This window comes from Sus scrofa, chromosome 13, assembly GCF_054392235.1.
Source record: "Sus scrofa isolate SSC_HxYL_T2T_F1_AM1 chromosome 13, Sscrofa_HxYL_maternal_Yorkshire_Landrace_v2.0, whole genome shotgun sequence".
NCBI lineage: Eukaryota > Metazoa > Chordata > Mammalia > Artiodactyla > Suidae > Sus > Sus scrofa.
In genome coordinates this window covers 166,023,217-166,037,617 of record NC_139395.1, presented here as the reverse complement: position 1 = coordinate 166,037,617, position 14,401 = coordinate 166,023,217, and the positions used below count along the sequence as shown (strand labels likewise).

General features: G+C 37.7%; 2 protein-coding genes across 15 annotated transcripts in view; one reads left to right on the top strand and one right to left on the bottom strand.

The window, feature by feature from the left end:
• Positions 1-11,341, bottom strand: part of IFT57 (intraflagellar transport 57) — a 57,943-nt gene extending 46,602 nt beyond the window's left edge. The window contains exons 1-4 of the mRNA XM_084991468.1: positions 11,049-11,341; positions 8,343-8,505; positions 7,426-7,544; positions 2,280-2,370 (exon numbers count right to left, since the gene is read on the bottom strand). Coding sequence (XP_084847594.1) covers positions 2,280-2,370; positions 7,426-7,544; positions 8,343-8,505; positions 11,049-11,260 — 585 coding nt within the window. The 5' untranslated portion in view covers positions 11,261-11,341. The remainder of the gene's footprint in view (positions 1-2,279; positions 2,371-7,425; positions 7,545-8,342; positions 8,506-11,048) is intronic.
• A 246-nt stretch (positions 11,342-11,587) lies between these two features.
• The window catches only part of HHLA2 (HHLA2 member of B7 family), a 140,132-nt gene continuing 137,318 nt past the window's right edge, over positions 11,588-14,401 (top strand). For all 14 annotated transcript variants that reach the window (XM_084991489.1, XM_084991483.1, XM_084991476.1 and 11 more), the window contains exons 1-2: positions 11,588-11,744; positions 12,205-12,305. The gene's annotated coding sequence lies outside the window, so the exon portion shown is untranslated. The remainder of the gene's footprint in view (positions 11,745-12,204; positions 12,306-14,401) is intronic.

Below are 14,401 nucleotides of genomic sequence, written 5' to 3'. Positions count from 1 at the left end.
TGAGTAAAATAAATGAGATGAACAATTGGGACTATGTGAGAACTTGAAATTTTCTGAGCCTGAATGGAAAGATCTACTACACAAAGAATAAAGTCTGAACTCCTTAAAATGCCTCAAATGATTTGGACCTGGATTTGTTTTCCCAGTTAATCTCAAGTCACCCTCCCCCTCACATAGAAGATCTGGCCACATGGTTTTCTCTTGGTTCCTTGGTCACGCTAAGCTCCCTCCCGCTTCAAAGTTTTTGTACAGGCAGTACCACCAGGGTCTTGCCCAGTGGGCCTGCTACATAGCAAATGCTCAATAAGCACGAGTGACTACATTTTAACTTTACCTTTTAAAATTTTATCACATTAATCACTTACATGTGGAATCTAAAATATGGCACACACGAACCTATCTACAAAACAGGAACGGACTCAAAGACATAGAGAATGGATTAGTGGTTGGCGAGGGGGATGGGGAAAGGAGTGGGATAGACTGGGAGTCTGGGGTTAGTAGATGCAAACTCTTACATTTAGAATGGATAAGCAATGTGATCCTGCTGCACAGCACAGGAAACTATATTCCTGTGGGTCTCTTGGGATAGACCACGATGGTAGAGAATATAAGAAAGGGAATGTATATAGATGTATGACTGGATCACTTGGCTGTACAGCAGAAATTGGTACAACACTGTAAATCAACTATACTTTTATTAAAACAAACTTATCACATTAAAAAAGATTGTTTTTAAATTGATTAGTTTTACACTTTTTTTTCCTTCTATAGATAGCAGGGTCATCTTTTTATATGCATGGTTGAAAATATTTATACTACTGATAAAATACATGTTAAAAACTTCGAAGGTACAAAGAAACATAGAAAAGAAAATAATCATCCATAATCCTGCTACCCATATGTAGCTAATGCTAATATATTTATAATTATTTTTCCTTTTCTGCATATTTTACATAGTTGAGTTTATGCATATAGGATAAGTTACCATCCCCATGTCACTAACATTTCTTATAAACAATTTTTACAGGTTGTATAATATTCTATTGTCTGGATGTAGTCTAATTTATTTAATGGTTATTTTCAGCATTCACTATAAAATAATACAGTGATTAATAGCTTTGCAGAATACAGTAGCTAAAAAAATTACTTTTAAGCTGAAATATAGAATGTATTTAGTATTCATTGATTCAAAAAACCATCTGAAAAATTTAATTGGTTTATGACAGTAAAATACACTATAAAGTTTTTCTTCCTGCCATTTTAATTTCCTAAAACACGAGGGTAAATCTGTCTCTGGTTCTGAGAAAGAGCTCTTTGTCTCTACCATTTTCGTAGTCTAGTCAGTTGTAGAGAGGTGATCACTTAGCTTCACTGTAGATAGAATGTTAAGAATGGAAATAAGCCCAGAAGCTGGCAAATAATTTAAATAATGTTGGTATTTGTAAGTATTTTTTTTTTTTTTTTTTGGCTGCACCTGTCGCACATGGAAGTTCCCAGGCAGGCCAGGGATTGAACACATGCCACAGCAGTGACCTGAGGTGCTACAGTGACAATGCTGCATTCTTAACCTGCTGCGCCACAAGGGAATTCCTGTATTTTTTTTTTTTTTTTTTTTAAGGCTGCATGTGTGGCATATGAAAACTCCCAGGCTAGGGGTTGAAGCAGAGCTAGAGCTGCTGGCCACAGCAACACAGGATCCAAGCCGCATCTGTGACCTACACCACAGCTCACGGCAATGCTGGATCCTTAATCCACTGAGTGAGGCCAGGGATTGAACCTATATCCTCATGGATACTAGTAGGATTTGTTTATGCTGTGCCACAATGGGAGCTCCCCCGTAAGTATTTTTTAAAGTTTCTCAGGGTAGTATTCATCCTAATTTTAGAAGCATAAAGGAACTCCTGAGAAATGAAAGATATTCTTATGAAGCAGAATGTATATCCTAATTCTATTGGTCTCTTCTAAGTTCTTTATGGCCTATTTAAGACCACGAATGGTTGTTAATAAAATGTCTCCTCATATAACTAGTGGTCTACTATTTCCTGTCTACAGCGAAGAACTTTTGCTAAAATTCAGACTGCAATCATTAGAGAACATGAGCATTAGCTTAACCAAAGTTATGTTAAAGTTAACTGATACTTGGCCCTCCATTCAAAAGCTTTTCTTCTTTAGAAACAGTGAAATAAAATGTACGCTGGAAAATGGAAGTCTAGGGGAATTGAGAGAAGGGGAACAGATCCAAAGGAGAAAATGAACAAAAAGTTCAGAAACAAACATACCACAAATTCTTCATCCACTTTATTTAATGTTAATTCTGCATCATCTTCCGCAACAGTTTCTTCTTCTAATTCTTCCACTGGGTATGTTGGTCTAAAATAACAAGAATTAGTATCAGATGAGAGTTAAAAACAGGACAAAAGGGCATAATGTGAATATTAAGGATCCCTCTCGCCAGTTCTGGCCCTTTTTCACCTCCCACCTTTCCATAATCACTGCTAAGTGCTTCATAATCCTTAAACTTTCTATATAAAGAAGCAAAAATATTTATCTCCAAATTTGAAAAATTAAATTTACATAAATGGGATGATACCATACATACTGTTAGCCAACCTACTTTCTTCACTTATTAATGCATCACATTTTTAAGTACATATTCAGTTGACCCTTGAACAGGATGGGTTTGATCAGTATGGGTCTACTTACACACAGATTTTTTTTTCAATTGTAAATACCACGTTACCACACAATTCATGGTAGGTTGAATCTGTGGATGTGGAACTGTAGATAGGGAGGAACTGCTTATAAGAAAGCCGCTTCTAAGTTATATCTAGATTTCTGATGCCCTTAAGGGGGTGTTAACTGTACATTGTTCAAAGGTCAACTGTACATCTTTCTCTTTCTCAACACACCTAAACTGTATGCTACTACTACTGAATAGTAGTAATATAATTAATATAACTAGCAATCTATGGCTTAACACTGAGGTTGTGTCTAGTTTATTTACTGCCAATACTGCAAAGATCATCCTTTTATATTTATCATTTACATATATCATTTAAAATAAATTTGTACAAGTAGAATAGTTAACAACTTTGTACATTTTATTGTTTTGATCAATATTGCTCAAACCTACTTCCAAATGTTATTCTAATTTACCCTACCAAGAACAGCGATGTCATTTCCATATGTTCACCAATATGGTAAATAAACTTTACTCTTTGCCAATCATCTAAGTGAAAAAAACCTCATTCTTGTTTTAATTGCATTTATTTCATACAAAGAGTGGTTGAATACCTTTTCATGTTTTAATTGGCTATGTGTGTTTCTTTTTCAGTGAAATGCCTATTATGCCCTTTGCCCTTGTGTATTTAAGGAAAATTAATGTTTTGTCTAACCTATTTTAAACATATTTTCCTTAGTTTATTATAATCTTGGCTATTCAGGACTGTTACAGTTCTTACTATATAGATTTAGCAACATTTTCTTACCTGGATCCTAGCTTCAACATCATATATAAAAGGCTTTACTCTCACATAACACATCCCACACCCCTTTGATCTTGTAGTACTCCTATAGTTTAATTTCTCACATTTACAACTTTGATCAATCTGAACTTCATTTTGATAGAGGTAATAAGAACTCCAGCTTTGTTCTTCTTTCCAAAATATAATCATTGGTCCTAACACTAAGTCCTGAACATACACTTCTCCTTTAAGATTAATGACATGTATTTCCCATAATAAAAATACTTGAAAGTATTTGCATTTATCTCTATAAACTTATTTTAAAAGTCCATAACGCAGACAGGTTAACAAAACACAAAAATTGACACTAACATTAAGGAAGGAAAGTACTACAAACCAAATCATTCTTCTTAAAGAATAACATATACATATACATGTATATTTACTAATTAGAATTGGGTAGTAACTTAAAGGCAATGTTTTTCTAGGGTTTTGGGGGGCATATTTAGATATATAAAATAAGTATGTATAAACATGTAACTTCTATGTAACTTACATATCACATAGCTGATATATTCTCTAATCCCTATTTTTAATGTTTTCACCCATATATGGTCCTTATAAATTATCCAAATCAAAATACTTGGCCAAGAATAAGACATGTCAAAGAATCAAAGGAAGCACCAGATTAAATAATGGTTGAGACACTAATAGCTTTTAAAAAAAATTACCCAATGAATTTTATTACATTTATAGTTGTATAAAGATCATCACAACCAAATTTTATAGCATTTCCATCCCAAGCCCTCAGTGCATCCCCTCATCCCTCAAACTGTCTCATTTGGAAACCATAAATTTTTCAAAGTCTGAGGGTCAGTATCTGTTCTACAAAGAAGTTCATTGTGTCCTTTTTTTTAGATTCCACATGCAAGTGATAGCATTTGATGTTCGTGTGTCATTGTCTGACTGACTTCACTTAGCATGATAATTTCTAGGTCCATCCATGTTGCTGCAAATGCCATTATTTATTTCCTTTTAATGGCTGAGCGATATTCCATTGTGTATATGAACCACATCTTCTTGATCCACTCCTCTGTTGATGGACATTCAGGTTGTTTCCATGTCTTGGCTATTGTAAATAGTGCTGCAATGAACATCGGAGTACATGTGTCTTTGCTAGTCATGGTTTTCTCTGGATAGATGCCCAAGAGTGGAATTGCTGGATCAAATGGTAATTCTATTTTTAGTTTTCTGAGGAATCGCCATACTGTTTTACACAGTGATCGCACCAATTTACAATCCCACCAACAGTGTACTAGGGTTCCTTTTTCTCCATACCCTCACCAGCACTTATTGTTTGTAGACATTTTGATGATGGCCATTCTGGTCAGTGTAAGGTGGTACCTCATAGTGGTTTTGATTTGCATTTCTCTAATAATGAGTGATGTCGAACATCTTTTCATGTGTTTTTTGGCCATCTGTATGTCTTCTTTGGAGAATTGTCTGTTTAGATCTTCTGCCTATTTTTTGATGGGGTTGTTTGTTTTTTTGGTATTGAGCTGCAGAAGGTGTTTATAAATGTTGGAGATTAATTCCTTGTCAGTCGCTTAATTTGCAAATGTTTTCTCCCATTCTGTGGGTTGTCTTTTCGTTTTGTTTAGGGTTTCCTTTGTTGTGCAGAAACTTTTAAGTTTAATTAAGTCCCATTTGTTTATTTTTGTTTTTATTGTCATTACTCTAGGAGGTGGATCTGAGAAGATGTTGCTGTCGTTTACGTCCGAGAGTGTTTGGTTTATGTTTTCCCCTAAGAGTTTTATAGTATCTGGTCTTAGTTCCTGTTGTGGCACAATGGAAACAAATCTGACTAGTAACCATAAGGTTGAAGGTTCAATCCCTGGTCTCGCTCAGTGGATCCAGTGTTGCTGTGGCTGTGGCGTAGGCTAGCAGCTGCAGCTCGGATTCCACCCTTAGCCTAGGAACCTCCATATGTCGAGGGTGTGGCCCTAAAAAGCAAAAAAAAAAAAAAAAAAAAAGACTTGGTGAGATAGTAATAGCTTCTGATAAGTTAGAATGCATTGGGCAATAAAGTTAATAATTTTTAAAAATGCCAGAGGGAGTTCCCACTTTGGTGCAGTGCTTGTCTCTGTGGCAGCACTGGTTCTATCCCTGGTCCAGTGCAGTGAGTTAAGGATCTAGCCTTGCTGCAGCTGTGGTGTAGGTCACAGCTCCAGCCTGGATTCAATTCCTGGCCCAGGATCTTCCATGTACCATGGGTGTGGCCTAAAAAGGAAAAAAAAAAAAAAAAAAAAAGCCAAATGGAGCAGGGTATCTCATAACTTTTTGTGGACTCTAATAAAGAAGTAATATTAATTATGTACTCATTTTTCTTTTCTTTTTTTCTTTTCTTTTTTTGCTATTTTAGGCCCGCACCTGGGACATATGGAGGTTCCCAGGCTAGGGGCTGATTGGAGCTACAGCTGCCGGCCTATGCCACAGCAACACGGGATCTGAGCCGCATTTGTGGCCTATACCACAGCTCACGGCAATGCCAGATCCTTAACCCAATGAACAAGGCCTGGGATCAAACCTGCATCCTCATGGATCCTGGTCAGGTTTGTTAAGCTGAGTCATGAAGGGAACTTCTATATAGTCATTTTTCATATTGCAGTAAGTGGTAATGTTGGGGTAGAAGCATATGAAGCTGCCATTTTTTTTGTTCATAAATAGATGAATATTAGTAATACATGGTTCAATCTGATGATAACCTAAGTCAAGTGAATTTTTAAAATATTCATTAATAGAGAGATTATTGGAGAGAATGTAATTAAATATACATTAAAATATACAAATAAAATACATACTTTTCCAAGAAGTTAATTCTAATCCAAAATCACTGCTACTCACTGGATAATGCCATCCACAATTTCTATCCTATCAATAATCCTAATCTCTAAAGGACCCAGTTTATATATATTTTCTAATTATAATCTATGCAAATTGTCAGTTTCTGAATATTTTATTCCCTCATCCATGTGATCAACATTTATTGAGCATCTCTCAAACCGAAATGCTATACTAACTGCCATAGAGTACATGTAAAGATTTCATAATTTCTAGCAAGAAGGCCTGACCTATAAACAAATAACTTTAATACCATGAGATAAATACTATAATAGAAATGTAAACAAATCAGTCAGGTCAGAACAAGTAATGAACAATATTTGTCAGTGTCAGGTAGCTTCTTCAGTATTATTCTTGCTCAGTCACTATAAACCAAGGAGAAAAATCCCATTTAAAATACTACATTAATTTCCATTTTTTTTCCTTAAATCAATCTGCAGATATCAATTACCCCATGTATATACTATGTTTGAGTGTATAAATAAATATAGGCAAAGAAACTTTTTAAAAATTTCCTAAATTGACCAGGATAAACAGTTATAGTTAAAACCTTTAGTACTTATGTATTTGAAATGGGAAGGGAGGAGTTCCCATTGTGACGCAGTGGTTAACGAATCCGACTAGGAACCATGAGGTTGCGGGTTCAATCCCTGGCCTTGCTCAGTGGGTTAAGGACCCAGCGTTGCCGTAAGCTGTGATGAAGGCTGCAGATGCGGCTCGGATCCTGTGTTGCTGTGGCTCTGGTGTAGGCTGGTGGCTACGGCTCTGATTTGACTCTTAGCCTGGGAACCTCCATATGCTGAGGGAGCAGCCCAAGAAATGGCAAAAAGACTGAAAAAAAAAAAAAAAAAAAAAAGGAAGGGACACAATATCACAACTGGTTTTGAAGATACCAGATGTTCCAATGTTGTCTGTAGTGACTTTTCTAATCACCTGTGGCATTTCCAGTTTAGAACAGTCAAGAGGAAATACTTCCTATCAGTTCGATTAAATAGCTCTGAACCCTTAGAAGAAAAAACTTACATATAAAACTACTATTGCCAAGTTGGGTGATGTTTACCTTTTCCAGGTGAAACCAATATATTTTAATGCTTCTTCAGCTAAACAGTCAAGAACATAGCATACATGCTCTCCATAACCTGACTTTAATTTTGAAGGAGGAAAATCTGCAGTTCTCCCCTGAAATACAAAAGATAAACTGGGTATTATTTGTTATTTATATAGCAAATGTCAAAATATTTTAAGCAAAGTACTAATGAATAAATGTATCACCTCTATTCTTCAAATATGACTTAACTGTAATGACATTGCTTCTTAGAAATCCATCTCTTTAGTCTTTTTTTTAAATCCATTGGTGCATAAATAAATACTAAAGGAAAATGAAGATGTCTTATTGTCAAAAGTATCAAATTAAGAGGCAATAACCTCATGACAAGAGAACAAATCATTGATCTTGTTAGGGTGAAATATCAGTATAACTACTAGGCTGGGTATCATACTGTTAAACAATCATATGAAGGACGAAGTGATTCACTTATCAAAAATAACATGTGTGCCAAAAATTCTCACAGCTTGTCCCCAGGAAAAGTCAGAAATGAAAAGTACAACTGCTTTCATGGCCTATTAAAACAAAGTTCCCTTTCAAAACACAGTGTTTCGGTTTCCTAGTTGTTTTTTTTTTAAATATGTATTCATAAATTTACCTCTGAGACATCAAGAATAAGAAAAATACTGTTACTTTGGGCTATAAGGATTGAACACTAAACATTTTTTTAAGTAGCATTAATGTTATAATATCTACCATATCTGAAAATAAATCCAGATATAATTTTACATATATATATATACACACACATGCATGTATATACATAGACAAGTACTTATTCACAGAGAATTCTTCTAAAAGGTTGCTGAATTATCAATATTAAAAATTTCCTAACTTGAGAACCTGCAGAAAGAAGAGTTGTTGACACTTACGAATGATCGAAGCTCAGATAATATGTTAGAAATCGTTGCATTAGGGTCATCGTATTCTTGAGGCTGCTCAAAGGGGTGTCCCGCTTTGTTAATTAACCAAGCAGCAAGAGTGCAAAACATGTAGAACTGTTCCCCAGGATTGGTAGGCAGTGCAAAATAGTGTCTGTTTCAAAACAAGGGGGAAGAGTAAAATATGAAATATTGCAAATAAGCCCTCGGTAGCTAAAGGGGCTAAATCCAAAACTGCCAAAAGAATTTTCTTTTTTTTTTTCCAAATAGCTTTAACATCAAAAGACATTGACAATTCACTCTTTGATGTTTCTAGTAATCTATAACACTCACATAAAACTTTCTAATCAACAGGATAAGGGCAATTACCACTGTATACAAAATATTAGATCAAAGACCTTTATACCCAGAAAATGCAGGGCATGTTAAAAAACTGGGCAAGTAGAACTTTGGCTAAAATCATTTACGTGTCAGGAATAATTAATAAGAGAGTATCACCTAAAAAAGGTGATTTAGAATTAAGGGAATCACTGAGTTTAAAAAAAAAAAAAAGGCTTTAATTACTATTCACTGTTCATTTTTACACTGTTTTAAACTGTTTATGTGTTATCTTTACTTACCGCATCTAGCCTATCCCCTGTGCTAAACAGTGTTCTCATCTTGGCTGCATACTGAATCACTTGAGGAGCTCATCAAACTATTGCTACTGGCTAAACACTGCTTCTTCCCTCATGGATTACATCAGAACTTTTGGGAGTGAAGCCCCAGTATGAGAACATTTCAAAAACTTCTTCAATGGTTCTAAGGTGCAGCCAGGATTAAGAACCATTGCGTATTACATCCCTAGTCTAACAAACATTTGTTGACTTTTGCCAAGTGCCCTGGCCTACTCAAAACAGTCCTATGAGGATCAACATGATTTGCACCTAAACGAATCAGGAATAAAACTTGCTAGTAATAGCATTCCAGTCATTTGATCAAAGATCCTATTTTGCTTTATGTGTAGTTATTACTATTATGTTTATAATTGGATTTATAGATATTATAACTATTTTTCATAAGAATAAGAAGTCTACTTCCTGTTTCCCCAAATTTTTCCTACAGGGTAAATGTAAATGTTCTGGAAGATAACAGAAAGCTGGGAAGAAAATAAGGCCATAAAATCTTTCCAGGTATATGTCCACCTACCACTAACACTCATCTTTTCCTTATTGGCTGAAAACAACTCCAGGAGAGAGTAATAGATACTGATAGATACTGCAGACCTAGGACAGTGCCTCTCAAACTTTAGCAGGCATCAGAACCACCTGGAGGGCTTGTTAAAACACAGATTTCTAGGCCCACCCCTAGAATTTCTGATACTCTACACCCAGGAAAGGGCCTGTGGGATTGCATTTCTAGCAGTTTTCCTGGTGATGCTGATGCTGCTGGTCTGTTGACCACACTGTGAGGATTATCATATCCACACAAATTGATGACTCAAAGTACCCTGCTGAACTCCTAGGGAACTAGGACAGAGTTTGTATTAATCAACAGAACCTTGATACCATTTTCTTCGAGTTTGAAAAATGTACTCGGAGGAAAAGAAAAACACATTTTTATTTGGTTATTTGTATTATCCTATTCATTTAAGCCATAACTTTCAATCCTACAGTTTATAGCTTGGATTATGCAACACTACTTTTTTCTCTAACTTTTCTCCTATTATGGACTGGCTTAGCAATATGGACAGTTTACTCCTAATGCAAGTTATTGTAAGAGAGCAAGGAATGACATCCAAATTGTCAAGGGAAATTATTTGAGCCTAGCTACAGCCATCAGGAGAAAGAACTAGACTTAATAATCTTAATCTAAATTCCTAATCTAAACTGCCTCTTAGACAAATAAACACCAAAAATTAACACAAAAAATTAAATGTTAAGTACTAATGTGAAGACAAGCTATAAAACCTCATTTATGAGGCAATCACTAAGCTACACTGATTGGCTATTACTCTCAGTAAATAACGCCAGTGGCTTCAGGATATGATGAACTTTTTCTCCACCAGAACAGGGCAGAACTTTACGTTCTATGATAAAGAGACAATTCCAATAGTTGTCATTTTATTTATCTTTTCCACTTCTTAGTTTCTGAGAGTACTGTTATTGCAAGGGCAGAAGTCTTTTAAACCATAGCAATTAGTGAACAAGTTTATTAACTGCATATAAAATGCTCAGTGAAGGTCCTAGGTACCGACAGTTATAAGTTATAGGGATAGATTCTCTAAAAGGAAAACAAAAACCAGAGATAGATCTAAAGCGATAATGGCACTAATCTTTGGGATTGAGATTATGAGTAACTGCAGTATTTTTTTTTTTTTTTTACAAATTTCCTTGTGTTTTCTGAGTTCTCTACAATAGGTTCTTTTATTACGTTTATAATCAAAAAAGAAAACAGTTTGTGTTTTATGGAGTTGTATGTGTGCTCTAGGCAAGTTGTCTTCCAGTCCTTTCTATAGTTCCAAAACTATTCTCCCTAGAAAAATACGAAGTCTAAAACTTCGTGAGCAGCCTGGTCCTCCATAGCCAAGTTTGTGGCGAACTGCTCTTTCCCGGATAGAAAGATCATCTGCTAACCCTAGATCCCCTGACGGCAGGAGGAAGGCATCTCCCCAAGGGCCTAGCCGGCACCCAGGAGCTCGGGGAGGCAAGCACCCACCTGGACGGGGGCTTCAGATTGTTCTTCCGGAGGAGATCCTCCTCATAACGGAGCAGCTTCAACTTCTCCACTAGGTCCTCCATCACTACGAACATGTGGTAGGCCGCGCCAGGCCCCCGCTCCACGACCACCTCCCCTGCTCCTTCGCCACGGGACCGAGACACCCCATCCTCCAAACCCGACGGTGTGACCACTGCTGCGGCGGCCGCCATAGCAAAACGGTCCGAAAGAGCGCAGCGCGAGCTCGGACCCACAGACCTCCGTGGCCTGCGCTGCAGCAACCAGACCTACGCAACTGGTTACCAGGCGACCGCCTGGAAACCCAGCCCCGGGGGTACTAGACTCCACCTCCTTCTAAATTCCCTCCAACCAGGGTGGGTTTCTAGGATGATGTGGCCGCCCCCGCCCCTTCCCCCGCCTCTGAGAAAGCAGTGGCCGGGAGACAGCCCTGCCCCTATGGGGGCGTGGCGTTCTCCGCCCCACGTCGGGCACGCCTCCTCCCGCTACAGTTTAAAAACCGAGTAGGGCGCGTTGGCCTTACCTCTGTCTTCTCGCGGTGGTCTTTAGCAGGCGTTGCGGGTCTTGTGCTGGTGGTTACCTAGGGCCGCAGAGCCGGCGTCCGAGTCAGCTGGTAGCAGTTTAAAAGATTAAAGAGAGAAGAAGACGCGTAGTATTGAAGACTTGGTTAACCCACTGGTATCTTTTTTATTTTTCTTCTCAAAATTGAAGGTTTTCACAGTTGTAGAGATAGTCGATAGCATAGGTTTCCCTTTAGCTCAGGAACTTTCCTACGAGTTTTTCTTATTTTTCTTACTTTTCCCTCATTAAGGAATGCTGTATTTGACTTAACAGTATATTGTAAGATTTGAGATATTGTAATTCCCTCCTATTACTCCAGGGCTGGGAAAGGAGTTGTTGGTTGGGAGGCGGTGGGGAAGAGGAAAGGCAGAGGATGAGCAGAAAGAAAGCATGAGGAAGGATTTGCTCTACCTCAGAAACATCCTGCTGCTTAATCTCTTTCAAGCCCATTGCGTGTAGTATAAAGTTTTGAGGTTCCTGGTTAAAAATCAACAAAATAAAGTTGATCTGGAAAGGAATTTCCCTGCCTTGTAGCTCTAAGTGTGGCTAAAGACAGCGTTACTACTGTACTCCGCAGCCATTTACCTGGAAAATGCAAGAGAGGGGCATAAAGGACCATGGCTTTGCAGTTCTCAGAAAAGCCTTGTCTATCAAGCAGTTTTCCTGTGGGAAAATAAGGTAAGTGGTAGATGCTGACGGTTTCCCGGAAAAGAAAACTTATGGCAAGAAGTTGAACATAGGTCGTATTTATGTGGTTTTTGATCTGTAATCTCCTGTATCTGCTACTAGAGGATGTAGAAGAGGTCCATTTTTTTTTTTTTTTTGACGTAAATGAACTTTGAAATTTATCTGTAATATCTTTTTGTTAGAGAAATGGGTGGAAGAGCACTTATCATTTTAATATTAGTCTAGACCTAACTTTTGATACCAGTAAAGGATCAAAGAATCAGAAAAGCAAATACCTTTTTCTATTTACCAAAGAAAATACATAAAATAACTGATTTATGTAGAAAATAACCCAAAGAAGACCACTGAGAACTGTTTTTAAAATAACATTTTTTGCCTACAGCAAGTCATTAACAGCTGCTTTTAATAAAAATGAGTGGGAAAATTGGATTCGATGCTACTCCACTGCTGAATTGTTTTTTCTTTGCCTCCTTGGAACAGTGTTTCTCCCTCATACATCCCAAATGCAACCCCCACGTGTGTGGGGGAGAGATATTGTGGTATGTCTGTATAACTTTCAGGGTACAGGATAGATGTACAGCTTTTTAGGATTGGGAGGGAATGAAGGCTCAGATAATATGCTTTGAGCACCTTGATTAATCAACAGGCAACCTGTGGCTTTTTATTTATTTATTTATTTATTTTTGCCTTTTCTAGGGCTGCTTCCGGCAGCATATGGAGGTTCCCAGGCTAGGGGTCTAATTGGAGCTGTAGGCCCCAGCCTATGCCAGAGCCATAGCAACGCGGGATCCGAGCCTCATCTGCGACCTACACCACAGTTCACGGCAACGCCAGATCCTTAACCCACTGAGCAAGGCCAGGGATCGAACCCGCAACCTCATGGTTCATAGTCGGATTCGTTAACCACTGCGCCACTACAGGAACTCCCAACCCGTGGCTTTTTAGAAGACTCTCAAAACAATGTCACACTTTACAGGTAAATTGATTTCAACCAGGGTGATGTTCACTTGAAGGCATGCTGCCATATATTTTGACATTTTCAGAAAGTTATATATAGCACTCAGGATGAAATAGTCATAAACATTGTTTTTGCTGATGAGAACCCCTCTAGCAACATATGTATTGTGCTTGGGGTGGGGGGGTAAAAAAAACACCTCCCCCAGAACCTAGCCGTTTCCTCTCCATGTACAATACTGATGCAGCCTGACTTGAAAATTGTATGAAGAATTATTTTTCTCCTTAATTGTGTGAAGAAGAAAAAAGAGATTAAAATATAAAATGTCCCCTGGTAACTAGCACAGAAAGAGTGAAAGAAACAAAAGAAAAACCAACTGTTCAACACTGCATGCTTTCTCACAGGAAAAAAAGATGGGAAAGAACACCGAAATGTCATTTCATTTTCATAAGGCCTAGGAATTATTTTTGCTGAATTTTTGTTTACCCACAATTGTTTAACACTTCAAGAAGTCTTTTGCTTATTGGAAGTAGTTTCCTTTACTTGTATGAGAATATGCACTCAAATCCTCTTCCAACTATCTCAGCCACCTAGAAGCTCTAGCATATATTTCTGTTAGTATTTTTGCAGGACTGTGTCGTGGGTTGACTAAAGAAGTTAAATAAAGAGAATGGGGTGTTGAGGCACGTTTATACTTCCTTTTAAAAATCTTAAAGATTTATCCCTGGTCCTGTGTGTTGACCACTATTAATAGCTAGGCTTCTGGAGTTCCCGTTGTGGCGCAGTGGAAATGAATCCGATTGGTATCCATGAAGATGCTGGTTTGATCCCTGGCCTCTCTCAGTGGGTCCAGGATCTGGGGCTGCCATGAGCTGTGGTGTAGGTCACAGATGCGGCTTGGATCCCACATTGCTGTGGCTACGATGTAGGCCGGCAGCTGCAGCTCTGATTAGACCCCTAGCTTGAAAACTTCCATTTGCCATGGGTGCAGCCCTAAAAAAAATAAATAGATAAAGTCGGGCTTCTGACTTTTAACTTTTGTCTCTCATAAACCATCTGTGAAATGAAAGGAGGTAATTTTTAATGCCCATAAGACATTTCTGTGAATGTCTCTGAAAACCAAAGAGCACCC